At 49.3% G+C, this 24,780-nt stretch overlaps 2 protein-coding genes across 4 annotated transcripts in view; both read left to right on the top strand.

Annotated features, from left to right (window-relative positions):
- MED27 (mediator complex subunit 27) overlaps nt 1-24,780 on the top strand; it is a 204,144-nt gene that overhangs the window by 171,148 nt on the left and 8,216 nt on the right. The window contains exon 6 of one of the 3 annotated variants that reach the window (XM_061200910.1): nt 9,759-9,800. The exons of 1 other annotated variant lie outside the window; for it this stretch is intronic. In XM_061200910.1, the coding sequence (XP_061056893.1) occupies nt 9,759-9,800 (42 nt within the window). Of the gene's footprint in view, nt 1-456; nt 1,308-9,758; nt 9,801-24,780 lie in introns of those variants that run through there. One more of the 3 variants, XM_061200912.1, reaches the window with a different exon arrangement.
- On the top strand, nt 20,400-20,630 carry LOC133098180 (TP53-regulated inhibitor of apoptosis 1-like). Its single transcript, XM_061200908.1, has one exon. The coding sequence runs from the start codon at nt 20,400-20,402 to the stop codon at nt 20,628-20,630; it is 231 nt and encodes a 76-aa protein (XP_061056891.1).

Genomic DNA, 24,780 nt, shown 5'->3' on the forward strand with positions numbered 1-24,780 from the left:
CCCTTAGTTGAATTTCTAATTTATCACCTTAGACCCCCCAGTTGCCTCATTAAATGTGTCTTCTGAGGAAATGGATTTCTTTCTTCCTTTCTTTTCTTTCCCTTCTTTTTTTTTTTTTTTTTGCCTAGTCGCGTAGCACATCAATAGCCCAGGGTTCAGCATTTTGCTTTTCCTAGAACCATGAGGAAAATTCAAGTTAATTTGACACACAACCTGATAATGATCATTTTCCTTGAAACTAGCAAGTAGCCCCCAGAAGTTGGTTATCCATAGCAGTGCATATTGAATACTACAATTGAAAAAAGATGAGTTATTTCCATGAGTGATTTGTTTCATGGGAAGTTCACCCACGTGAACCCCTAATTTCTCTTGACTGCACACTCTCCATATGGAGATACAGAGAGCACCAGAGGATGCTAATGAGAGTCGACAGCCTTCATTTGTGTTTGCTTCCAGAGCGTAAAGAGCATTCTGCCAGAGATACCCACCCAGATACACCCTGGTCACTTCCTGACACTAAGCCTCCATCTTCACCTCTCCCTGGAGCTTTCCCTTCTCTTCATGAATCCCATTAAAATTTAAAAGTTTGGGGCTTCCCTGGTGGCGCAGTGGTTAAGAATCCGCCTGCCAATGCAGGGGACACGGGTTCGAGCCCTAGCCCGGGAGGATCCCACGTGCCGCGGAGCAACTAAGCCTGTGCGCCGCAACTACTGAGCCTGCGCTCTAGAGCCCACATGCCACAGCTACTGAGCCTGCATGCCACAACTACTGAAGCCTGCGCGCCTAGAGCCCGTGCTCCGCAATAAGAGAAGCCACTGCAATGAGAAGCCCGTGCACCTCAACGAAGAGTAGGCCCCGCTCGCTGCAACCAGAGAAAGCCTGCGCGCAGCAACGAAGACCCAACGCAGCCAAAAATAAAAATAAATAAAATAAATAAACTAAAAAAAAAAAAATTTAAAAGTTTGTTAGTACCAGCACTTACCACCCAACGGCCACGTTATAATGAGGATAGAATGTTCTCCAAAAACAGGTGACCAATGTAGCTTAGCACATAACAGTGTGTAATATAAAAGGTGTGACCCGTAAAGTGGGTCAGTATTTTGGGTTTGTAAAGTGGGTTTGTATTTTGAACAAGTAACCCAGCATTTTGAATTTCCACATTCCACTTGAGTGTTGTCACCATGGGAAGCTACTCTTACTCCCAGGGCCCTGCAGAGTTCTCATAAATCTCCCCATTGAGAGAAAAGCATTCCTCCAGGGAAGCTTTCCTTTTTCTTTTTGGAAAAACCAAAATGTCTTTGGAGCAAGTGTGGAGAATAAAATAAATAATTGGGGCAAATGTGATCTGTTGTGTATGTGACTCAGAAACTCGGATGGCGATTCTAAACGAGAAATTCCGAACTCCTTCGCAGCAGCAGAGGCAAGGCTGGGGCGGTGGAGACCGTCGCCAAGAGTCCGAGTCAGTGGTCATCTAGAGACAGGGTTCTTGTTGCCTCTGTTCAAGATTTACAACTTTATAGTCACCCCTGCTGTGAAACACGCCCTTGCTCTCCAGGGACTTACAAGTGACTTGGGGATATAAAGAATAAATACATAAAAGCTAGGTACTAATAATGACTGTGCTGTAAGAGATACCAAATTCAGGATGCAAGTGAAGCATACTCTGAATGTAGATTATAAGGAGTGGAGATTTTACCTACTTTGCAATATCAATATCAATCTTTAACATGATATTTATTTAACTGCCCCATACTGAAAGTGTCCAGAATAACACAAGCTGTTTGCCGCCTAGTTAATAGTCAGTAAATGATTAGTATTATTTTTATTCTGCACTTAAAACAAGGGAATTAGAAAATAGTCTCACGTGTATTCTTCTAGAATTTCTCTCTGATTACTCCTCCTCAGCTGCTGTTGGTAGTTCCTTTCCTCCCGTCTACCCCCTTGACTCCCAGATTACTGGGGGTTCTCTTCCCCCTCCTCTCATGCCCCTTGGCCATTCTTACATGTACCCCTGTGGTTGCACGTGTCCCCCCGCACAGGGATCACTCCTGATTTGTGTCGAGGCCAGACCTCTCCTCCCCAGACAGACCTCAAGTTCAGCCTTTCCAAAACCAGCCTCAGCTTCCCTCAGCTGGTCCTTATCCAGGGTGACTGCACCACCTCACTGCTCAGGCCTCCCTTCCGCTGTCTCCGTATGGAGTCTGTTGGTGGGTTCTGGCGAGTCTCCCTCTTTATCCCTCCAGCTGGGCCCCTCCCATCCGTCTTGTCTCCTCCTCGCTTCTCCTTATCTCTCCGCTGAGTCGCTGCACCAGCCTCCTCACTTCCAGTCTGCAGTCCTGCTTCCCTCCGCCGTCCGTCCTTCGCTTGGCCTCCAGAGCTGTCTTCCTGAAATACACAGCCAAGGGGGTGATTTCTTGCTTTCTGCCACGTCCCCGTTGCCCAAAGCAGGAAAGTGGGATATTAGTAGATGTTAGGCACAAAGCAGTCCCTGATCAAAAAAGTTTGAGAAACCCTGGGTTAGAGAAAGTTCAGTAGGATTCTTTCTTTACTGTGGAAATTCTTAAACACTTAGTTTGCCTAACTGCCTATGAATCTCCCAAGAGGGGTACATAGTATGCAGTCTTTTCCTAACTAATTTGACCATCCATTTTTTTTCTTCCTTTATTCTTGGAGCATATTGTGACACTGGTGTTTGGCAAAACACACTTCTGAAAACTCTGGCTTGTAGAATAAAATCCAGACCCCTTAGAAAGGCATAGAAATGCCTAGTGATCTGGCCTCTGCCCGCCTTTGAGACCTCATCTGCCGTCACTCTCTACATCCATTTCGTCTTTTACTTTCCAGCCTTTTGTGCTACTTGTGGCTCCCAGAACGTGCCAGATTCTTTCACACACTTGCACCTGTGCTCTGTGCCCTGGACCTGGGACGCTTGCCCCCTCCCGTCCACCTGGTGAGCTTACTGGCTTTACACTGGCTGAGTGCCCTGTCCCTTCTCATCCGGCCCCCATTTTCCCAGAGGCCTCTTCTGTGAGCACGGGCTCTGGAGATGGCAGGCCTGGGGTTGCCTCTGCTCACAGTACAAGTGATCATCATCCACTCGAACCTCCGTGGCATTTTGAACAGTCTTTCTCTAGTACTAGGATTAGTCCGTCCTGATTATTTGTTGCATGTCTGTCTTGCAGTTAATGAATACACTAGCGTCCTCCATGTTTGGTCTGGTAGGCATTGTGTGAAGCAGACCTTGCCTCCAGTGGTTATGCAACCGTAGGTACCACTGTTAGACTCATCTTCCAGACAAGGAAACTGAGACCCAGCATGGTAAAATGACTTGCCTACAGTCACTCACCGAGCCAGATCCCAAACCTCCATCTGCCAGGGGCTCCTCGAGGGTCCAGGCTCTGTCCCGAGACTCTCTCCCTCCTGTGGATATACCTCAGTGCCTAAAACACAGTAGAATAATAATGTGTGGGAGGGGGTAATGAAAAAGCCTCCTGGGGATGTGAAAATGCTTTAGGTGGGATGGAAGAATGGAGAATCAGAAATGAGAGCCAGAAGAAAAAAAGAAATGAGAGACGGGCACTAGACGAAGCAACAGGGAGTGAAGTCATAAATAAAGAGTAAAGGAAGCACGTACGTGCACACGGGTCGTGGCTCCCTAATGAGGGATTAGCACGGGTTCTCTGTTCACCAGAAGGAAAGTAAGTGTATGTCTGGGAGCCTGAATTCTGAGTCATATCACAGAGGCGGTACAGGAGGTCTCTTGCTCCCTTTTACAACTGCATACATTGGCCTAGAGATAAGCAGGGACCCTAAAAGCAGGAAGAGCACGGTTAGGTTAGGAGGACTGAGTCCACTTGTTGTTTTAAAGGCACATTTACCGCATTTGGCAGAGAAGCTTGCCCAGAATCTTAAGGCCAGCCAATTCGATTCACCCCTTTTTTCAGAGTACCTTACAAATGATAAAAATAAAGTTGTGCAGCCATTATTAGTGTTCTCTTTTTAGTACTGATACTGGTATATATGAACTTATATATTTATATACATATAAGCATTAGTGCAATTAATGTGTTGAACCGTCTGGCACATCCCAAGTAAAATGCAGCGTTTGGAAGGAGCCGTCGGAGCTTGAGGTGTGGTCTAAGAACAAATCGTTGCCTGCAGTTTTGCTGTTCCAGAGGTGCAGCCCTGCATTTGCTGAGTTGGTTTCTAAGCGCTTGCCTGGGGGTGGATACTGCCCTGATGCACTAGGTGTGGCTTGGAAAGCCTTGCCTCGGCTTAGGGGTCTGAACTGCGAATTCCTCCTGCCTCTGCAGTTGTCTGTGTTCTTCCAGACCCAAAGCAACCAGCTTCTGAAAGGGTTGTTAGCCCTGTTGTTACAAGAGTGGCCCCACGCCACCCCGATTGCCAGCTCTGGCAGGTTTTCCCCCCATTAGAATCCCAGCAAGCCTATCTCTCACTTTGCACTAACAGCCACTACCTCTACCCTAATCATCCTGTGTCTTTACCTGTGATGCATATTTTTGATGCCAAGCACCAGCAGACTAATTCCTCGAACAAATGTAAAAATGCTGTTAAGGGCTTCCCTGGTGGCGCAGTGGTTGAGAGTCTGCCTGCCAATGCAGGGGACAGGGGTTCGAGCCCTGGTCTGGGAAGATCCCACATGCCGCGGAGCAACTGGGCCCGTGAGCCACAACTACTGAGCCTGCATGTCTGGAGCCTGTGCTCCGCAACAAGAGAGGCCGTGATAGTGAGAGGCCCGCGCACTGCGATGAAGAGTGGCCCCCGCTTGCCACAACTAGAGAAAGCCCTCGCACAGAAACAAAGACCCAACACAGCCATAAATAAATATAAATAAATACATAAATTAAAAAAAAAAAATGCTGTGAAGACTTACCGCCCTACGCTTCATTGTCATCAGGGAGGAGCAAAGAGCCATGACTCAGCATGTTGAATACCTGGCCGTTGTCCTGACTTTACACCAGGCAGACTTAGCTGAAAAAATATAAGTGTCTCGGTTGAATTTATCTTATTAGGGGATTTAGGTTATGTTAATGCTATAGCTTCATTAATTATCCCATATCAATAAAAAAAGGCAGCTTTTAGCCTCCTAGCACAAGAGAGGAAAAGAAATGGTGGTATCAAAGGGAACCTTCAAAGACAGCCAGAGCTGTCTCCAGGGTAATTTCTGATCCCCGCATTCTTCCCACTTCAGAGTTGTGTGTGTGTGTGTGTGTGTGTTTGGGTCGAGGGGGTTGGGGGAAGCGTGAATCTGATTCCTCTAATAAGTGTTGGCATCAGCCCCGTTTGATACTAGATGCAGGGAACATTTTGATTTGTTGTAGCCTTTGAAATTGTTCAGACAACCTTCAGAAAAATGGCCTCTTGTTACTTACGGGGGAAGAGTGAAAGCTGGGGAAGGGGAATCCGGTTTAATTCATATGCAGAGGATGCCCTGAAATTGTGCTTTCAGCAGTTTTTTAGTAACAAGTGCATGTCCTGATTGAAAGTGAAAAGTTGAAGAAGAACAGACCTGTAAAACTTGTTCACTTTTTTATTCTCCAGGGGAGGGTGGGCAGACTTAAGCAGATGACCAAATAGAAGTTTGTGGTTTTGAAAACTTGGATGACCGTGGAGAAATCCATCACCATTGCTGGTTTATAGCACCCTACCTCTACTGACACATCACCTGTTGAGCTTGCAAGATGAACCTACTAATAAATAAAAGCTTTAGACGTTGAAGTGCCTGTGAGGCTTATGAGTTTTATTTGGAAGTGTTAACTTTAGATAATTTATAGTTTCATTGTACTATTTTTTGAAATGAAGAATTGATAACTTTCTGATAAGCTGCCGTAATTTTCACTTGCTGCTAAAGGAATTTTAGTGGCGATGTTTGTCACATCAGCAGGCCTGAAAGGTTTGTCATCTTGAGCTTTGCAAGAGTGTCCCACCACCACTTTGAGCTCTGACAGCTTAGGGGGCACTGTGAGTCAGCATTCCCTCTGAATTCTAGGTACAGGGCCATCTTCCTCCCAGGTTAAGAGCTGGGCCTCTGGAGACAGACCTGGTTTTGAATTCTCTACCACATGTTAACGATGTGATTTTGGACAAGCTGCTTAACGTCTTTGGGCCTCAGTTTCCTCATCTGTGAATTGGAAATAATTTTATCATTCTCGTGCGATTGCTGGGAGACACTAGAAAGATGACGCAGGTCCAGTGCAGGCTAAACACACGGTCATCTGCAGATGGTATCTGCCCTCTCTGGCTGTGCCGGAGATGCTGATGGGCATCATAGTCAGCATTCCTTTGCCCACTGATTTGGGGACATTCGGGTTTTTCATTTCGGTGAGTGAATTTGACTGTCGCTGTTATCACCAGTTCTTCCTGTGCATCAAGAGGACCTTTGATGTCTGACGTGTCACCTGAGAGCCGATGAATCTGTGCTGAAGCAGTTGGTCATCTGTGGGGTTTGTTTCCATTTTACCTGAAAAGAGACCACATTCCCACCCCTAAAATACTCATTCTAATCCCCAGAGTCCCACGGGCTGCTCCTAAGACTGCAGATTCAGCCCCAATTACCATAAGGTTGGCGCTTCCATTTTAAGATCTCTCTAATGCTTGCCCAGAGTACTGGGGGACGCTTAGTTTCTTTTTCCCGACACTATAGTTCAGCATAGTTTCTCGTTCGTGGGGCTGAAAGTTTGTAGCTTCCAGAATGCTCCTTTTTGAATATCGCAGCCAGCAAAAAATTGGTTGCCGTGCCCTCCTTTGCAGCAAATAAGCGGAAGCTAATAAATATTCACTTGCATCAGTCCCGGCTCCCTGAAATGAATTTCTGAAATCTTCCTGGCCCTGAGGAGAGGCAGGGCACTGACTCTAGAACGCCTGCTTAAATGGCTTTCTTTGGCATAAATCTAGCAGAAAATCAAGTACAGACTGCCTGCTGTGCCTTCACAGCAAAAGGGGAAGCCACTGTCATCGGATCCCTTTCGCACCCCTGTGCGCCTGGGAAGCAGGGCATATTGTCTAGCGTCCTTCTATCCCAGGTGGTCAGAACTGGTCCCTAGGGTCCTGAATAATATATTTCAACCGCCTTCAAAACGAGCAACACCCTCGCTTGGAATGAGCACTGTGTGCTTTGAGAAGCCACAGTCAGGCTAGAGAGTCCATCTCTTCATTAAACCTGTGCGTATTTCACTCTGGATGATTTTTTTATTTAAAACAGTTTGCAGATACTGAAGGTTTTTTTATATGTATGTAATTTTCTCTTTTAAATTAAAATGAACTTTTCACTCTATATGCAGATTGTTTTCTCTTTTTCCATGGCCCTGTGTTTATGCAGCCTGTGTATGATGTGAACAGGCAGGAAGGATAAACAGCAGAGAACTTCAGAAGAAACAGCTGTGGGCTGAAAATGGAAAGAGAACTATATTAGTTCAGATATTGATGTGACTTCTCCAATAATTTAGATTTAGAATCCTTGGCATCTCTCTGTCATCTTGGCAGTGATTTGGTAAAGCTAAAAGATACAAAAAGTTGTTCTTATTCCTTCCGCAACGTCTGAATAGTCTTTAAATGCTACATTTGTTAAGCCCTGGGCTAAACCGCGGCACTAAGATCATGATATAAACCTGACTTATCCTCCCAAATATGACCAGCTGCCCAACAGTTTTCTTCAACAGAATTGATAATGTAGGGCATTAACTTCATATGTTTCTTTTGAGGTTTCCTTCTGAGTTATCTGGAGGTAACATGTCACTTTTTCCCCTGCAAATTGCTAACCTGTCAAAATAAAAATCTAATGCCTTAAGGTTTTTAAAATTCTTACTCCATCAATTGGCCTAAGTTGGGGGGCAGTGACTAAAAATTGACACCATCCTTCTGGAGAGCAGTTTAGCCAGAGTAGGAGAGGAGTCAAGTGGGGGCTTTTGTGGAAATCCAGGAAGGAGATGGTTCAGCAGTGGGGATGGGCGGGAGGCAGACAGGTTCAAATAGATGTTCAATCACAGTTCCTCCGCTATCGTTCCTGGACTTGGATCTGCTAAACTTACCCTCTCCAGCAGGAGCCCTGCCGAGTCCAGGGGGGCCTCCTCAGCGCCACCCAGATTCCTCCACTTATGAACAGGAAGAAGCCAGGAGAACTGCACGCATGCCTGTTCCCAGCCCAGCCTTTCATTGCCAAGGGCAGTTTTCAGAAAGCCCTCAGAACAGAAGCCCGAACTGTCCCACGTCGGGTGCAGCACTTCACTTCCGGTCTTCCTAGGGGAGTCTTCCCATCTGACGGCTCGTCATGCTCCCACACGCTTCAAAGTCATCACACAGCACACAGGCTTAAGTAGCCGTGTCTCAGCTTTCCACCTTGACCACTGGCCAACCCCAAAGGCAGGTTTCAAGAGGCCCATTGACCACGGGTTTCAGTTTGCTCAACTCTTGAACTCGTATATTAACATTGACTTGTTAGCACCCTTGGGACCTAGTGATGGCCCCTCTTTTAATCTGCGCTGTCCTTGCGCTGTCTTCTGCTCTGTCTTGGGGGTAGTTCTATTTCTGCCATACTCCGTTTGTTCTAACCTCTTGAAACAGTGAGATGGCACTGATTTGATTTCTCATACAACCTGTCAAACCAGAGTGGTTTTGGTTAGGCTGAGCCACGGATTACCCTGTGTAGGACCAAGTGTGGCCAGAAGAGGACTGGACTCTGAACTCTGCCCACATTTCATCTCAGACCTCTGCTTCCTTGACCAAGGGGTCCAGGGCTCCTGACCTGACCAGCCATCACAGTGAACCTGCGGAGCGCTGTGAAAACAAACGAACAAATGAACATATTCTCGGGCCCACTCCAGACCTACTAATTCCGACATTCCAGGGGAGGGACCAAGGAATCTGTATATTAAAAAACAAAAGAAATTCCCCCAGGGGCTTCTGATGCCACCCAGGTTTGAGCACCACCAAGCGAGACCATCTGTAAGAAGCTTCTCCAGATTACCATGGGCAATTGAATGGCTCCGAACCTTTGTCTCATCATCTGGGAAGGAAGGTTGCTAATGGGACCAGCCACCCAGGCTTGTTCTGGGGAGTGAGTGGGAGAGTGCGTGTGGAAGCACCAGTGCGTGCCTGGCGTGGAACAGGTGTTCAACAGCGGGGGGCTGTTTTCCTCCACGCATGCCTGTAACATGCTAGGTCCTGTGCCAGGACAACGTAAACAAAAGAAATAAAAGCTTCAGTTAGTTTTAAGAGCTATGAAAATTTTTAATTTTTGAAAGGATAAAGAGAAGCAAGACAACAGGTATGGGAATATTTTAGAGTAACTGGGAAATGCCTCTCTGACAAGATGATGTTGGAACCAAAGGAAGTGAAGGAGGAGCCATGGGAGGGTTTGTGGGAAAAGCAATCCAGACGAAGAGCACAGCAGGTGCAAAGGTCCTGAGGCAGGACTGACCTTGGCATGTTGGGTGACGCAAGAGAACCGTGGCAGGGGTCAAAGTTAGAGAAGTGAGCGAGGGGCTCAGCTCATGGGGCTGTGGACGCAGCAAGTGCCTCAGGGTGACTTCTTATATCTCTTCGTGTCGTCTTCTCAAATCACCACAGGTTGATAAAGAAGAAATTCAGGCTCAACATTTAGGATCCTTTCAACCCCAAGATTCTATTTTTCTATAATCATGTTTTTTTTTTCAAGCTTAATAACAGTAGTTACAATATCATTTCTTGGAGTCCAAAATTCTAAAATTGATGCTGATATTTTATCTCTTCCCCCCCCCCAGCTTGATATATGGTCCAAATCCAACTATCAAGTATTCCAGAAGGTAAGTTGTACTTTTTGCTTCTTCCTCAAGAGGCACTAAGGGAAATATGAAAACTTCGAGGTGTAAACATTGGTCTTAAATCAGAGGCTTTTTAAAAAGTGAAAAGAGCCAGACACAAAGGGCTGCTCACTGTACGATTCCATTTATGTGATGTTCTGGAAAAGAAAACATTAGGGACAGAAATCATATCAGTGGTTGCCAGGGGTTAGGAGTGAGGGAAGGAGATTGTCCCCAGAGAGCTATAAGGGAACATGTTTGGGTGATGAAAATATTGTGTCTTAATTATGGTGATTACACAACTGTATGTTTCAAAACTCATGGAACGAACTATATGCCTACAAAGGGCAAATTTTACTATATATAAATTATACCTTTAAAAAAAATCAGAGGCTTTTGAGTTGCTTCAGACTCAATCCACAGTTTTTAAATTCAGTTTCTCACAGCCCTGTAATCTACACAGGTGCCTTAAGGATGGGCTGAGGAATGCGAGCTGGCCCTACCCCACCCCCACTCTGTATTACAGTGGCATCTTTTTCAGATGTTGGGCTTCCCCAAGAAATACTTTCTGGGAAATGTCAGAAAAAATGAAATGTGACCAGAGAAAGTCCATTTCCCAGCTCCCAGTGGTGGAAGGGTCCCTCCCCTGGCCCAGCTCAATCCCTGGGGCTTCTGAAGGCTTCTCCCATGGCCCTCAGGCCAGGTCCCCTGCAGGGCACCAGCCACTCTCTTCTGTGCTCTCCGTCCTCTGTGTCTGCTTCCATCCAGCAGTGCAAATAATAGAGTTGGTTGTAAATCCACTCATTGCCTCCTCACGTTCAATGGCAATTATTTATTGGCTCGCCCCTTTGCCGTGGGCAGGCACTATGCTAGATGCTAGGAATACAGGGGAAACAAGACAAACAAGGAAGCAGATTCGATAAGAGAACTCCAGGTCATTACCTGGGGCTGTGGTCGAGGACAGGAGGGACCTCCTTCACATCGGGGTGGTCTCAGGAGGCCTTTATGCAGCAAAATTTAAACTGAGACGGGAAGCAGGAGAAGGAGCCAGCCATGTGAAGGGCCACGGGAAGAGGGTCCCAGACAGTGGAAGCAGCAGCCCTGAAAGCTGGTGTGGAGGAGGGACTTGGCACGGTCCAGCACCGCTGGGACCCGTGTGATGGGAGCAGGCAGAGGGCGGCGGGGAAGACACGCGAGGCAGGGCCGGCCCGGCAGGTGCCTTTAGGTCCCGGTGCAGAATTTGGATTTTACTGTCAATTCAGTGAGAGGCCAGTGGAGGGATTAATGTGGAAGAAGGATGTGATTTTGAAAGCTGGGCCCGAGTTATCCCCACTTGAGTAAAAACTGTGTCCAGGGTGTGCCGGGTAGCTTAGCATAGGATGGTGGGTTTTATTCAGTTGAGGTGAAATTCATGTAACATAACCATTTTAAAGTGAGCAATTCCGTAGCTCTTAGACTTTCACACTGTTGTGCAGCCGCCACTTCTATCCAGTTCCCAAACATTGTCATCACCCAAAAGGAAACCCCATCCCCATTAAGCAGTGAGCGTTGGGCTTTCGTATCAAAGGAGCATAAGGGGCCAGCCCTCTATTGGTGTCTAATGTACCTCAATTCGCGTTGCTCCCTGGACCCCTTTACAGTGAAAGGGGGAAGCAAAGGACAGATGTCCAGGGTTGGGGAGCGGTCTGAGGCGTAGCACCACACACTTAGGGAGCCTACGTAAGCATGAAAATGTCATGATCTTATCACAACTAAATGCACTAAATCTACCCTGGATTAGATTCTGAACCAGAAAGCATATTAATGGAAAAACTGGTGAAATCCAAATAAAGTGTGGACTTGAGTCAATAATAAGTAACCAACGTTGGTTTCTTAGTTGTTGATGAACGTACCCGATAATGAAAGATGTTAACAGTGGGGAAACTGGGTGAGGGGTATGTGGGAACTATGTGTACCATGTTTGCAACTTTTCTGTAAATCTGAAACTAATCCAAAATGTAAAATTCATTTCAAAAAGAGACTCATAGTGTTGGCTCTTCTGACAGTCCAAATCCTTCACCCAGCTGAGCTACCTAGATGCAGAAAGCAAAAAACAGCCTCCCTCCCTGGGCCAGAGCCTAAGGGAAAGAAGTACATAGTCACGGGCTTCCCCCGTGGTGCAGTAGTTGGGAGTCTGCCTGCCAGTGCAGGGGACACGGGTTCGAGCCCTGGTCCAGGAAGATCCCACATGCCGCGGAGCAACTAAGCCCGTGTGCCACAACTACTGAGGCTGCGCTCTAGAGTTTGCACGCCACAACTGCTGAGCCCACGAGCCACAACTACTGAAGCCTGCGCTCCGCAGCAAGAGAAGCCACCGCAAGGAGAAGCCCACGCACCGCAACGAAGAGTAGCCCCCACTCGCCGCAACTAGAGAAAGCCCACGCGCAGCGATGAAGACCCAATGCAGCCCCCCCCAAAAAAAAAAAAAAGTACGTAGTCACGTGTGGGCTTTAGTGTAGGCAATGACGTTTTAACCTTGGCCTTCTTATCTAGGTTTACCATACCCAAGGCCTTTACCTGTTCAGCTTGCATAAAGCCTCGGCCTTAGCTGCTAACTTTGTCCCTGCCGACAGCTCTCATTTTCCCCCAGCAGCTGGCTGAAAAGCGTTCTGAGGAGGAAGAACACTGCTCGGTATCTGTACCTTGTTTCGCTTTCCCAGTGAAGAGCGTTAAAACAGTTTTGGTTTGTTTGTTTTTTTTAACCTGGTTTATCTTAGTGTCCTCTGTGGTATTTCAGTGAGTTACTTTCTGGCTCCATAAAAGGCGGGCAATGACTTCAGGGGCCCCGAGCATCACAGACCCATAACCTGGGATTTTAACAATGTCCAATTTCCATTCAGATACCCTTTATGAGGGAGAGCCTTGCCCAGGCTTGCCTTGGCAAATATATTTTTTAATGTTCTGTGTAGTATTAAGTATTTTTGAATGCAAGCAGAAAGTTTATTAGGAAGTTGTAAAATGTGTGAAACACAGATTTGGTGAAGCATAGATTTGGAGAGAAAGTGCTATATTTTTATTCTACCACCCCTAAAAATAACCTGCCAAGCACTCTTTATATTTGTTTAAAACTACAAACGCACAGTGCAGCAGTGTTTAAAATTTGATATTGGTTAGTTGGGGAGATTTAGGAGCACCCGCCAATTCCCTCCTCGTAGTTTATGTAACATGTTTGAAGCAGTAAAAATGGATGAATTTGTAGAGATGGGAATTTCATCTCCACTGGTGAATGGCATGTTATCCGTATTTATGCAGAGCCCTTTCTGAGGTTCCTTTATCATCCCTCCCCTAACCTATTTTTTAACTAAATGGACTTGACCTCTGAGACCTGTACTAGATTAAAGAACCATAATTTGGAGACAGGAGATAGTGCTTTCTGGTGAGAACAAAAGGCAGATGACGTTGAGGTTCTTTTCCTTTTTCAGGGGCAGGTAAGAATTTGTGGATTACAGAGTCCGTGCTCTTCCCTGCTGAAACACTGTCTATTTGCTGTCAAATTAAGGACTATATTGGAAAATAGCGTAGTACAGAATTCAGTTTAATCCTTTATCAGTAAAGCTTTCCAACTAATCATCGTTGCTTCAAAGGGGCTTGGGATCTTGTTCTTGCGGAAGATGTTGGTAAAGAGGATGAGGAATGTGGAACGTGGAATCACGATGGGGGGTGACCTCACTGGGCTTATTTCATTGTGTTAGTTTCAGGCCATGTTGCGGGTCAGAGGGCAGCCCTCCCTATTCCACAGCCAGACTGTGCCCTGAAAGCAAAGCTGGGACCGCCGTGTTCCTTGCAGATTCTGAAGGCCTGGTCCAGTTGACAGGATGATGTTTAACATTTCAAACTCAAAATGCCAAAAGAAAAGATGAGGTGGCCACATTTCCAGACTCTGCTTTTTAGTGTCAGCTTTTGCTTCGAATTCTATTTTCTTCCTGTCCACCCGCTTAAATTTGAGGTGTCCTGATGGATGTTGCTTGTAGCATTTCCCAGAAAGACACTGCTTGAGAGCACAGTGGTAAACGTCCCCTTCTGCCCGTCATCAACCTGCTTACACCCATCCAAGTAACCCGGCCGGGGGAGGCTCAGTTGTCAACCTGATCCAGAAAGACTCAACCTGGAACAGGAGTAAAAGTGACTGAGGAAGTACGGGGTCAAGGAGGACCCTTGGTCACCGATAAGAGGTCATTTCTCGGGCAGGAAACGGTTCCCAAGTGTCCTAACCGTGTGGGTAGACGCCGGAACTGTGCCCCAGCCCCAGCTCCGAGGTGGGGACACTGGCTACCACCGTGGCTCTGTGAGCAGCGCTGGGGCAGCTGTCTGCCTGCATTGCTCTGGTGTAGGTAGGGCCCCAGCGCTTCCTTTCCTTGGCGCCCATTATGCGGTTGCAGTTACTGTGTGTTGTGTGTGTTTTCCTGCCCACAAGTAGCAGCGGTGGCCACCGCAGAGAGAGGCCTGGTGGGAAGGCGGGAAGCCCTCCCAGGTCTTTCCCTCAACGTGACAAAGCCGGGGGTGGGAGGGGACACTACCTCGCAGAGCCAAGCCAAGCTTACACTCGCCTATTTTATTTATTGGAAAATAGCATCAGGCGCTGAGAGAATGGAAACACGCACCTGTCAAATTCTCCTCGGGCTGTGCCTGGCTCCCCAGGTTAAGGACAAGCACACGAGGTCCCGTGGCAGATGCTACCACATGAAGCTAAATGCGACCTGCCTTTTGTCTGTTACGGGGGCTCTCAGCAGGCCCTTTCCCTCTTCCTCATTAGCCCCCTTCCCCGGCGATGGAGGGCTGGGGACAGCTGGCCGTGGAGCCACGGCTGCCCACAGGCTCCCATCATTTACCACGGTGTCCCGGAGGCTCTCTGCACTCGGTCCTAGGGCAAAGGAGCTTTTTATAGCCAGCAAGCCTCCCGCAGAGCAGATTCAGAGAATGGAACTTCGGAATAGGGGGGACCGGCTGAAAGGGCAGAATCACAAAGAGCCGGGAAAGGTTTCAAGCGTGTTCATATTTTTCTGACATTTAAACTCTGCAGGGGCACTCACTGTTTTGATCTTTAACCTCCTAACTTCAAAACGGTGGGCATTTTCATCCAGTAACTTCGGAAGAGCGAGAGCAACTCTGCAGCTACTTACCGCGTTAAATCTTGGCGGGGAGGCCAAAGAAAGAGCTGGAGTGTGTGTGCAGCCCCCGGTGGGCAGGCGGGGGCGAGAGAGATGGTGTCGGGGGGACTGGCACCTGCGTCGCAGCTCTTTCACTTGGAGGCAAAGCACAAAAGTCGTAGCCGCAGATGTCCGGTTCTTCGTCCACAGTCATTATTCTAGAGGCAGCAGAGGGAAAAGTAACCCTTTCAGTCCCGCGCAGAGCTTAGCCGTGGCCAGGTCGTGGGTAATGTTCTGAGCAGGCCGCCACTGCTTCTTCATTCCTGCATTCGCTCATTCGTTCATTTGTTCGCTCCCTCGTTCATGCTTCCATACAAACACTGGCCTCTGTGGGGCAGACTTTATCAAGCGGCCACCCGGCGCTTGTCAATAGACAAGATTGCGTGAGCCCTAGAAGGACCAATTCTCTGAAATGTTGGAGACATTGAGTACCTGGCATAAATTGAGTGCCTACCGAAATAGTATGTGGCAGACCTAACTTGTTGCTCGTTCCAAGCCCCAGGAAGGGGAGCCGTCCCCACGTGGCTGTGTGTCTGTACCTGCTGTAGCGTCGCGCGTCACCAGAGGGGCTCAGTCAACAGGCGTTCAGTTCTTCTCAATCTCATGCTCTAGAACATCTCAAATTTCTTCCTCCCAGCTCGCTTCCATTTCCTTCCAGAAGCCCCTCTTCCAACAGCACGGATAAGGCCCCGGAAGAGGCTGTGGTTGTGGTAAGAGCCCGAAGACAGCGGGCCACATCTCTGTCCTTGCCCTGGGCGGGCGCCCTGCCCAGGTGAGGCCGTCGGCAGAGGCCTCTGCGCCTAGAGGGGACCCCTCAGCCTCCAAAAGGGCGTCTCATGTCGTAGGAGGGCCCTTTGCCTTTTCTGCATCCCGTTGCTCTCGTGGTCCCCTTTTCTCTCAAATGCTGTCCGACTTTCTCCAAGAGGAGAGCCTGTGTGTGATGGACCGAATATGGTGGCCTTGGCGTCCTGTTTCTGTGTGTTCTGTCGCTGCCTCACACGTGTGTCTTGGCAGCCCCAATCAGAAAGCCGAGGGAGCAACTTTGACCGGTGGCAGGGCTGGGGGGCAGCTTCACGAAGGAAGAGAGGTTCCCGTCCGTGGTCTCAGTGAGCAGCGGGGCCGGGCGTGCACGGGTGGCAACTCTGCAGGAGCCAAGCATTGGGCTGTCGACAAGCTTCGGGACAGGAGAGGTGACGGACAGTTCCAGGGTTATCCCGGAGGGCAGCCCCTTCCTGAGCTGAGAGCCGGACCATACTGACCGGGCTGGGTCGGCAGAAGGAAGAGGGGAGGGGACGTTGTGAAGGGTTCGCCCAGGTCCCTGGGGGCTGAGAAGGGCGGGGGGGGGGGGAATCACTCCACTCACCCTGCAGCTGAAGAGCCTTTATCACCACCTTGTCTCCTAAGGGCCGTGGTTGAATATTCACAAGCTCCGAAACCCGGGGTAGATTTGATCATTTGTTTTCCCCTTATGATACCCCAGCACCTTCCCTCTGCAGGGCTCCCTCTACCGCTGCTGACGGTGGTGATGACCAAGAGCCTCACGACCCAGTTTGACGGTGAGAGTGGAGCCGGAACGCCCACACACCCGCCGCTGGAAGCGGTCTGTGGTTCTCTGCCATCAGGGAGGCGCAGAGCACTCGCCTTCATTCTTCCCGAGGGGTTGCCCGAGACTCGTGTGCCCAGGTCAGAACCCAGCAGCTGCTTCTGGGAAGCCCGGCCTCCTGCCCTCCCGGGCCCCCTCCCACCACCCCACAGGCCGCCCGCCGCTGAGGGCACCTTCCTGGCAGCATGCCTGTCTGCCCCCCCCGTGAGACCGAGCCCCCTCCCTTCCCCCGTCCTGGCCGGCCTCCTGTCACGTTCCCCCCAGTGAGCAGTCTGGCAGTGGCTGGGAGCTGGGCTGTCCCATGTTCAGACCCCCGCTGACCGCTGCTCTCGGTGTGGCCTCACTTGCCTCAGTTCCCTCATCTGTAAACAGAGATCATAAGAGGACCTGCCTCACGGAATTGGCACCCCAAATTAACACCCACCCCCAGCAGTGCCCTGTGGGCAGCCCTGACACGCTGACGTACAGTCACGGTCCCAGGACCTGGAACAGTCCCTCGTGTCCTGAGAGGGCCAGTGGCACTTCTGGTGAGCCGCAGAAGGCACGTGAGATCGATGTGTTCCACCCTGACCTGTCCCCACCCAGCAGGGGCTGGGCAAAGGCACCCAGCGCCACAGCAGCAGAGCCGTCTCCCGGGCAGGGCTCGCTCCCGCTCCACGGTCCCTGTTCTTTCTCCTGCAGTTGCCTCAGTTTTGATGGGGAAGTAGGTGGTATTGTCTGTATTTTCTTGGGAGCCCAGATGTCTTTGGATGTGTTTCTCTAACTGCAAGGCTGTTCCTGCAGAAAATAACATCACACCAAGTGGGTACAGAACAATGCAGGTATCTTTGGGCTTGGACTTTCCTGGCAGCCAGCAGCAGAATCTGGCATTTTACCATCTGGAAAGCATTGGACTTTTTTTTGTTCATCTAAACAAAGAGCCTTAATTCCTTAATCCTGGGAAACGTGAGGGACCTTTTGTGAGTGGCTCCTCTCGGCCCGGCACAAGGCCTTTGGCAGAAGCTTAAATTTGGTCAGGACCCTGGAGAGCTCCCTCAGGTTCACCCTAAGGTTTCCCTGGTCATCCAGGCCCTCCTCCCCACGCTGCCCCATGGCCTCAGCTTTTCCCACCCCTGAACTCTCCCTTTTACTCTGCTCCCCTAACCCCACCGGCCAAAAATAAATCAATAGCATCTTGCCTACTTCATCTCTCCTTCACTTGGGGTCCTACCGGGTGAGTGGAGCCAGTGCAGAGCACAGCCTGGGGCGAGGCGGGTGTTCTGGTCACAGGTCGGGCAAGCGCAGGACTGGAGGGTCCACGGGGTGCTGCTGGGGGTACAGGAGAGCCCAGGGTGGGAGGGGAGGCCCCTGGCCTAGATCTCCAGGGGAGAGAAGGACTTAGCCAGGGGCGGGGCATTCCAGGCTTGAGGGCTGAGCAGAGTCAGGGAAGCAGGTCTGGGAGGAGGGATTGCTAAAGCAGCCGGTATCGCTGGTGTGTGATGTGGGGCTCGAGGGAGACAAGGCTGGGACCCAGGTCCCAGGCCATCAAGGACAGCATACGCCGTGCTGCAGTGTTGGGAAGGATCCTGCAGGTGTGGCTGCAGGGTGCTGGGAGAGGCACATCTGCCTCTGGAGGATCCGCCCAATCTGCTCTCAAGGGTCCTGGGAGTTGAGGGGCTTCCCTTTGGGGCATCAGTGGCATCTTGGCTGGACTTTGAAGAGGGTCGGGTTGGAACCCCTCACCAAACAAAAACTCCTTTATGGAGGCCCTGTTATGTGCCACAGGCCATGTTCTGTACTTTACAGACAAGATACCGTCCTTCTCAGATAGCGCTTTATCTCAGAGCTGTGACAAGGGGTTCGAAGCAGGATGGAGCAGCAGTGTCTGTCTTGCCCTCCCCAATTCCAGCCCCAACAGCCCTGCCCCTGGTCTCATCCCGAGCAGCCCTGCCAGGCTCCGGTGGGCAGTCACAAGCCTTTCAGAGCCCATGCAGATGACTCCTTCATCAGCAGAGAAGGAAGTATCGATCCTGCCTAAGTAAACCCCTAGTCCCCCTGGACCGTGATGCTTCCTCCTTGGGCCTCTCAGCCCGCCGAACCCGTGGCACACAAATCCAGGGTACAGATTAGAGACTCCAGCTGCATAATAAAAACTAAACCCCCATGCTTCCGCTCTCCTGGACTTCTTTCCCACTTTTAGAAGCCAGTCTCTGCACTGCTCCCCATTGCCCCCAGCACTTTGAGGACTGGCTTCATAGCCTTCAATTTTGAAATAATCATGGTTCCTCTTTTTATGAAAGGAGCACTTCTGGGACTGTTTTAAATATTCTTCATAAAACCAGTGCTCATCCTTGGAGCAGCATTGCTGGCAGGGTTGCCGTCTCTTTAAACATTTAACACACTAGGTTCATATCTTTGACTCCCAGACTCACAAAGAATTTTCTCCTTTGGAGAGATTCCTAGTGTCCCTCTCGTTAAGGGTGGGTCTGTCTTTGGCAAAACCCGGAGTAGAGACCCAAACTCTTGGATTAATCTCCTTGTATAGCGTTAAAGCATATCCAGCAGATGAAAGTTTATTTATATTTCTTTGAGTTGCAGCACCAGCGTGTGTACGACTAAGTAACAAACGTTTGGCTTTGCTGCCTGTTAGTTTGTGCTCCAGAGTCTCTTTGAAACCCATCGAGATGGGAAGAGGTTCCCGAGAATAGTGCTGTGCTGATCGTCTCCCTGGTTCTGAGCTCTTGGTAACTGGCCCAGAAATTGAGGACCGCGTGACATCACATCAGGGCAGCAGGTGGAGGGGGGCAGGAACCTGGTGCCCCTGCCCCCTGCTGGGATCAGCGTGTCCTTTTTAAAAGAACAAAGGGCTTTCACTTGACGCTGGTTGGCCTGAGGGTGGAGCTCGGCACTGAGGTACCCTCAGGGCGTGCAGTCAGGCCCTGCAGTGGCGTCCACTGAAAACCTAGACCTTGAGGCGCCCAATGATCGCAGCCTCGTGCTCTTTTACCAAGGGCCAGCGGGGGGAGTGATGCGGCCAAGGTCACCCAGATAATTAGTGATGAACCCAGGACTGAATCCCGGCCTCCCGACAGCTCCGGGTCTTCTTTCCCACCTCGCTGCCTTTTGTTCACATTAATACAGGCCAGAGAGAAGCTCCTCTTCATAGTATGTGGAAGCAGGTATTGACTGGAGGAGAGCCAGATCTGGGTCTCTACCAGACTTCTCTTTTAAATAAGCAACTTCTAAACACTTGTACTTAACTTTTCCTATTTATTAATCTTGCGGGACATACTTTTAATAGGCAGAGGCCCCAGCTCTCCTAGCTCAGGCGGGGAGGGCTTGGGCTTCCTGGGCTGCGTGCTGGCAGGTAAGATAATGTACTCAGTGCCGTTAGTCCGTTGCATTGGGAAGAGCGCCACCTAGCTGCTGGAGCCAGTGTCCAGGCTCAGCTCCCACCCCGCGCTGCGTGGCTGCAGTCCTGCCCCCTGGTGGTGGGAAGTGGGCAGAGACCTGCAGCGGCCCGTTCACCTGTGGTTCCCCAACACTGCTGACATCAGAATCCCCCGGGGGTGCTTTTTAACAGCACAGGTCCTGGCCCCCAGCCTAGACAGCCTTCCAGAAGCTGGGGGGTGGTGCCCGGCAGCCCGCCTCCAGAGTCTGTACGCCTCACCTCTGCTGCACTGCAAGCTCTCCCCTCCAGCCTGGAAGCCCGCACAGAGTCAGGACGATGCCTACAACCTTAGTGGACTCAGGAATCCCCGAGGACAGTCCCTGGGCCACCAAGAAATACAACACAGTCTTGCTTTTTAAAAGAGGAAACTGACCGCTGACGCCATGAACAGCGTAGGGGAGGCTTGCACCGACATGAAGCGTGAGTACGACCAGTGCTTCAGTCGCTGGTTTGCCGAGAAATTCCTCAAGGGGGACTCCTCTGGGGACCCGTGCACCGACCTCTTCAAGCGCTACCAGCAGTGTGTCCAGAAAGCAGTAAAGGAGAAGGAGACTCCTATTGAAGGACTGGAGTTCACGGGCCATGGCAAAGAAAAGCCTGAAAGCTCTTCTTGACCTTGACAGTCCCCTTGAAAATGGACTCCTCAAATCAGGAAATTGAGGACTCTGGATCGTGTCAGTTAAAGCTGTGAAGACAGCATTGATTTGATGAATTTAGGAGAGAGGAGTTTCCTGTCCTCCTTCTTGATATTCTTCTCTCATTTGTAAAAGATGATGAAAAAAAATCACTCTTTGCTTTGAAATTTCTGGCTTTGGCATCAGCAGAAACTCAGTGTGCTAAATAATGGGATTATGGTTGCAATACTTAGTCTGGGATCGGTTTTAAATATATCTTGTATGTAAATGCTGATAAGCTTGTCAGGATGACCAAGGTTGCCTGAGTTATGCTTCGAAGGACATTACTTGTACACTGTACTGGGGTTATTGTTCATGGAAGCAACCGGTGAGGATCTCTCTTTTCTCTCAGGGAGATAATGCTTTGGAAAGGGTTCCCAGCACAACGGTTTCGATCAATGCTTGGGAGCACAGTTTTATTTTTATATAGTAACTTAACTGTTAAGATTGCTGGTGGACTGGGTTAGCCAGGAGGAAGACAGCTTTTAACAGCTCCCTGCCTTAAGAAGAGGTGTCAGATCTCATATTAAGATGTGAAAGCTTCAAGAACACTGTGAACACCATCTCAGAGCTCATGGTGTAGTTCAGCAGTTAAGATCCTTGGAGTGGCTGTGCAGGAGGATCCTAAATTGCAAAGATTTGCTGTTGCCAGCTTTCAACTTAAGTAAATGAATTAAGTCAACCTGTGTATCATAAAAGTGCCAAAATGCTGCATCTGGTTAAATGGGGGGAGAAAAGAGTTCACTTTATTTGCCTCCTTTACCCACCCTGCCCTGTAATGCCTGTAATCATGAAGATGGAACAAATTGTAACATTTAGTTTCTATCATTATTTGCCCCTGAAACTCAGTGCACTTTATGGAACTACCACCCTGTAACCCCACACATCCCATATATACACTGGGGGGAGTTTTATCATTTTAAAATGAAGATTTATCTAAGCTAGGTAGTATCGTATAGCAAATGGAAACCACTGATTTCTAAAATTTCCACAGTAAGCTACACAAATATCTTAAAATGTTTATATGATGGCACCCCAAAAAATGTCAGGATCAGGTGAGCCCTTACACACTTTAGAATGTCACGTAGTCTCCACAGTTGCGTATCTTGAGTAATGCGGTTCAGTTTTTTTTATGTGCCCATACAGTATGAAACTTGATTTACAGAAGTCCTAGGTCCTATTATCTCTTCTCCACTTTACCAATTAATAACTTCGTATTTAATGTGACTAGTCCTTCGTGTCATTGCAATACATTCTGCATTTATGTTTTGACAGGTTAAGGTCCATTATACAAAAGATATTTGGAACCCAGTTGAGGGAGTCCAGGCAGCAAGCTGGAGTTAAGTATAACTGTCCTGAAGTAAGCCTGGCCACAAGCCAGTCAAAACCTTATAGGCTCTTGAACCTCACCACAAAACTGTCTGGTTGAGCCTTGAGAATAAAACAAATGTTATTATAAAAAAATAAATAAATAAAAAATAAAAGAGGAAACTGCTGGGGGATGATAATATATTAGGAGAGTTTTGGTCCCATCCCTGCATCTCACTGATCCTTTCTGTGTATCACCACTCTGTCCTTTGTTCTTCCCTTACGGATAAAGAACAGAGTCTGTCTGGCCGCCGTAAAACCCAGGCTCTGAGGGGCTGACCTTCAGCAGAAAATAGTCTTGCTGGACTTGAACCCGTTCTCTTTGCCCTCACAGCTCAAGGAGGGCACAGGTGGGAAGAAGAGGGGGCTCTGTATGCCAAAGCCATCACTACAGCAGCGGGATTTCCCCCTTTTCTTAGCACACCCCCCCTCCTTAGGCTGTACTTTTGATTTTCCTTGATTAGTATGCCTGCCCACCTGACTTAACACTGCCGGCTTTCATTTGCCCTGTTTCCCCCCCTTCATTCTGCAAGGCAGGGAGACTCATTCAGACTTGAGATCTTCTTGAGGGTCCTGTGCCGGGATTTGTTCAGGGTAGGTGCTGGGTTCAGGGTAGGTGGTTGAGTAAGATGGGCAGAAGCTTTTGGTAGTGAGGCAGAGGGACAGCTGTGTGAGTGGTAAGAGCTGAGGTGTAAGCGAACGGACTTGGGACTGAGTCCCACCTCTACGCTAAGAGTCTTGGGGTCCGTTCCCTAGTAGGGAGGAGATGGCCTCATGTGCCCCCTTTCCACACACTCCCACAGCCTCTGTCCCCCGAAGGCCTAGGGCCCTGCTCTGCTGCTTGGCTTGGGCAGGTCACTTAACCTCCCTGTTACTTCGCTCCCTCACTTGGAATGGAAATTGTCTTCCATTTGTAGTGCCATCCCAAGGTCGTGGGGATGGTGAGGAAAAGAGAGGATGACTCCCATTTGGTGGGTGTTTGCCATTTGTCAAGCACTGTTCAAGCACTTTCCCTGCACTGACCCACTTAATCTTTGTCCAAGGTCACCCGGCTCTTAAGTGACAGACAAGATCCAAATCTGTGCAGTCTGGCCCCAAAGCCCAGGCTCCTCACCGGGCCGCGTGGTGTAGACCAGCCCTTGCTCGGAGCTGGTGCTCAGTAGACGTCGACTTGGAAACCTGCCGTTAGTGCAGGCGGTTCCACTTAGGGTTCAGCTAAAATAACTCCTGATCTCCGAAGGACCCTCTAGACGTCAGAAGCTCTTTGCACACAATATGGTAGAGGAGCTTTGGGAGACTTGTTTTGACTGGAGTCTCCTTCTTCAGTGCGTTGACTGGCAGCTATTCCAAGGTCTCTTGAAAGATCCCTTTCTCCGTGGCTGAGCTGAGCTCCCCATCAGTTCGGGTGCTGGAAGACCTTCTTTCTCTGCCTCTTTGAGCTGGGGGAGAGGGAATTTCAGTAAGCCCTGGTTGGTGGAGGAGAAAACTGAAAGTAAGGTTCATAAAACAAAGTGGGTGTGTTGGCAGCAATAGAAATGCCACCCTACTCTAAGTAAATAAATCACCTGCAGTCCAGCCTTGAGACCGGGTTGAGGGGGAGGAGGTGCCCACCCCAGACTAAGCCAGAGCATCTGCAGTTTTTCTTTGCCTTGAGATGAAACGGGACATTTCTTGGCGAAGTCCCCAGTGTCTGCATACTCCTTGGAGTCGCTCTGTTTTTCCCTGCGCGTCCTCTTCCGCCCTTGCTGGTTTCAGCACAGTCTCCGCCCCCGGCCTCTCCCCCCCACCCCACTCCTCTTTGCCACATCCCCTATCTCCCTGGCTGACTGTTACTTTCATGTCTTCTCCTCCCTCTTTCCTTGGGTTCGCCATCTGCTTTGATCTTTTCCGAGCTCTTTTCAAACCAGCACTCACTAGTGGATGAATGGCCTCCCTTTCTCGGGAGCATTAGTGCCCTTCTGTGGCCTCCGCTGCCAGACAGGGTGGCTTTCATCTCCCAGGGGAATCTCATTAGCTCAGCATCACAATGGGACCCGAACCGAGGCTGGACTGGTCCAGAGTCGATTTAAATTAGTTAATAGCAATTTGTTGTTGTTGCCCCAGGCCTGTTTTTTCCCACATCTTGGATGCTGAGCAAAAAAAACAACTTTGTTGTTGAAAAGCGGGAAGCAAAAAAATATTGAAGGTGGAATGCTTTGACAAAAAGGAAGATCATTGCAGGTGAATTTCTCCAACATCTGACAACCGTGTCTTATCTGCTGCTTTGGAGTTCAGCCACGGGAACCTGAAAACCAGTCGGGGAAGTTTGGGAGGGAGGGAGGAAGGGAGGGAGGGAGGGAAAACGTAATAGCAAATTAGCTTTGTTTCCTTCTGTTAAAATATTTCTGTAATTGGTGATGGGAAGTTGAAGAAATTAAACGATCATGTCAGCACTAGAAAAAGCTGCCACCGTTTGGCAATTAAGAGAATATACTGGGCCTTTTGAAAAAAGAGGCTGAATTTGGCCAGATTGCCGGCCCAGTAATGTAAAAACTGATTCGGTGCCCTGCCTGGGAGCCAGATGCCAAAACAGAGCTTTGGTGCGCGACTCCAGCCGTTTCTGGAGAAGGACATTTTCCAGTTAATTCAGTTTGTTCTGCTCTTGAGAAGCCTGTTACCCACCAGCCACATTTGCAGGTCTAACCTGCGCCTGGCAGTGGGCCTCTGGCTTGCCGTAGACTTT

The sequence above is a fragment of the Eubalaena glacialis genome, chromosome 9, assembly GCF_028564815.1.
Source record: "Eubalaena glacialis isolate mEubGla1 chromosome 9, mEubGla1.1.hap2.+ XY, whole genome shotgun sequence".
Taxonomy (NCBI): domain Eukaryota; kingdom Metazoa; phylum Chordata; class Mammalia; order Artiodactyla; family Balaenidae; genus Eubalaena; species Eubalaena glacialis.

What these genes read in the sequence shown, in the direction of transcription:
- LOC133098180 (XM_061200908.1), top strand. Translation starts at nt 20,400, where the DNA reads ATGAACAGCGTAGGGGAGGCTTGCACCGACATGAAGCGTGAGTACGAC.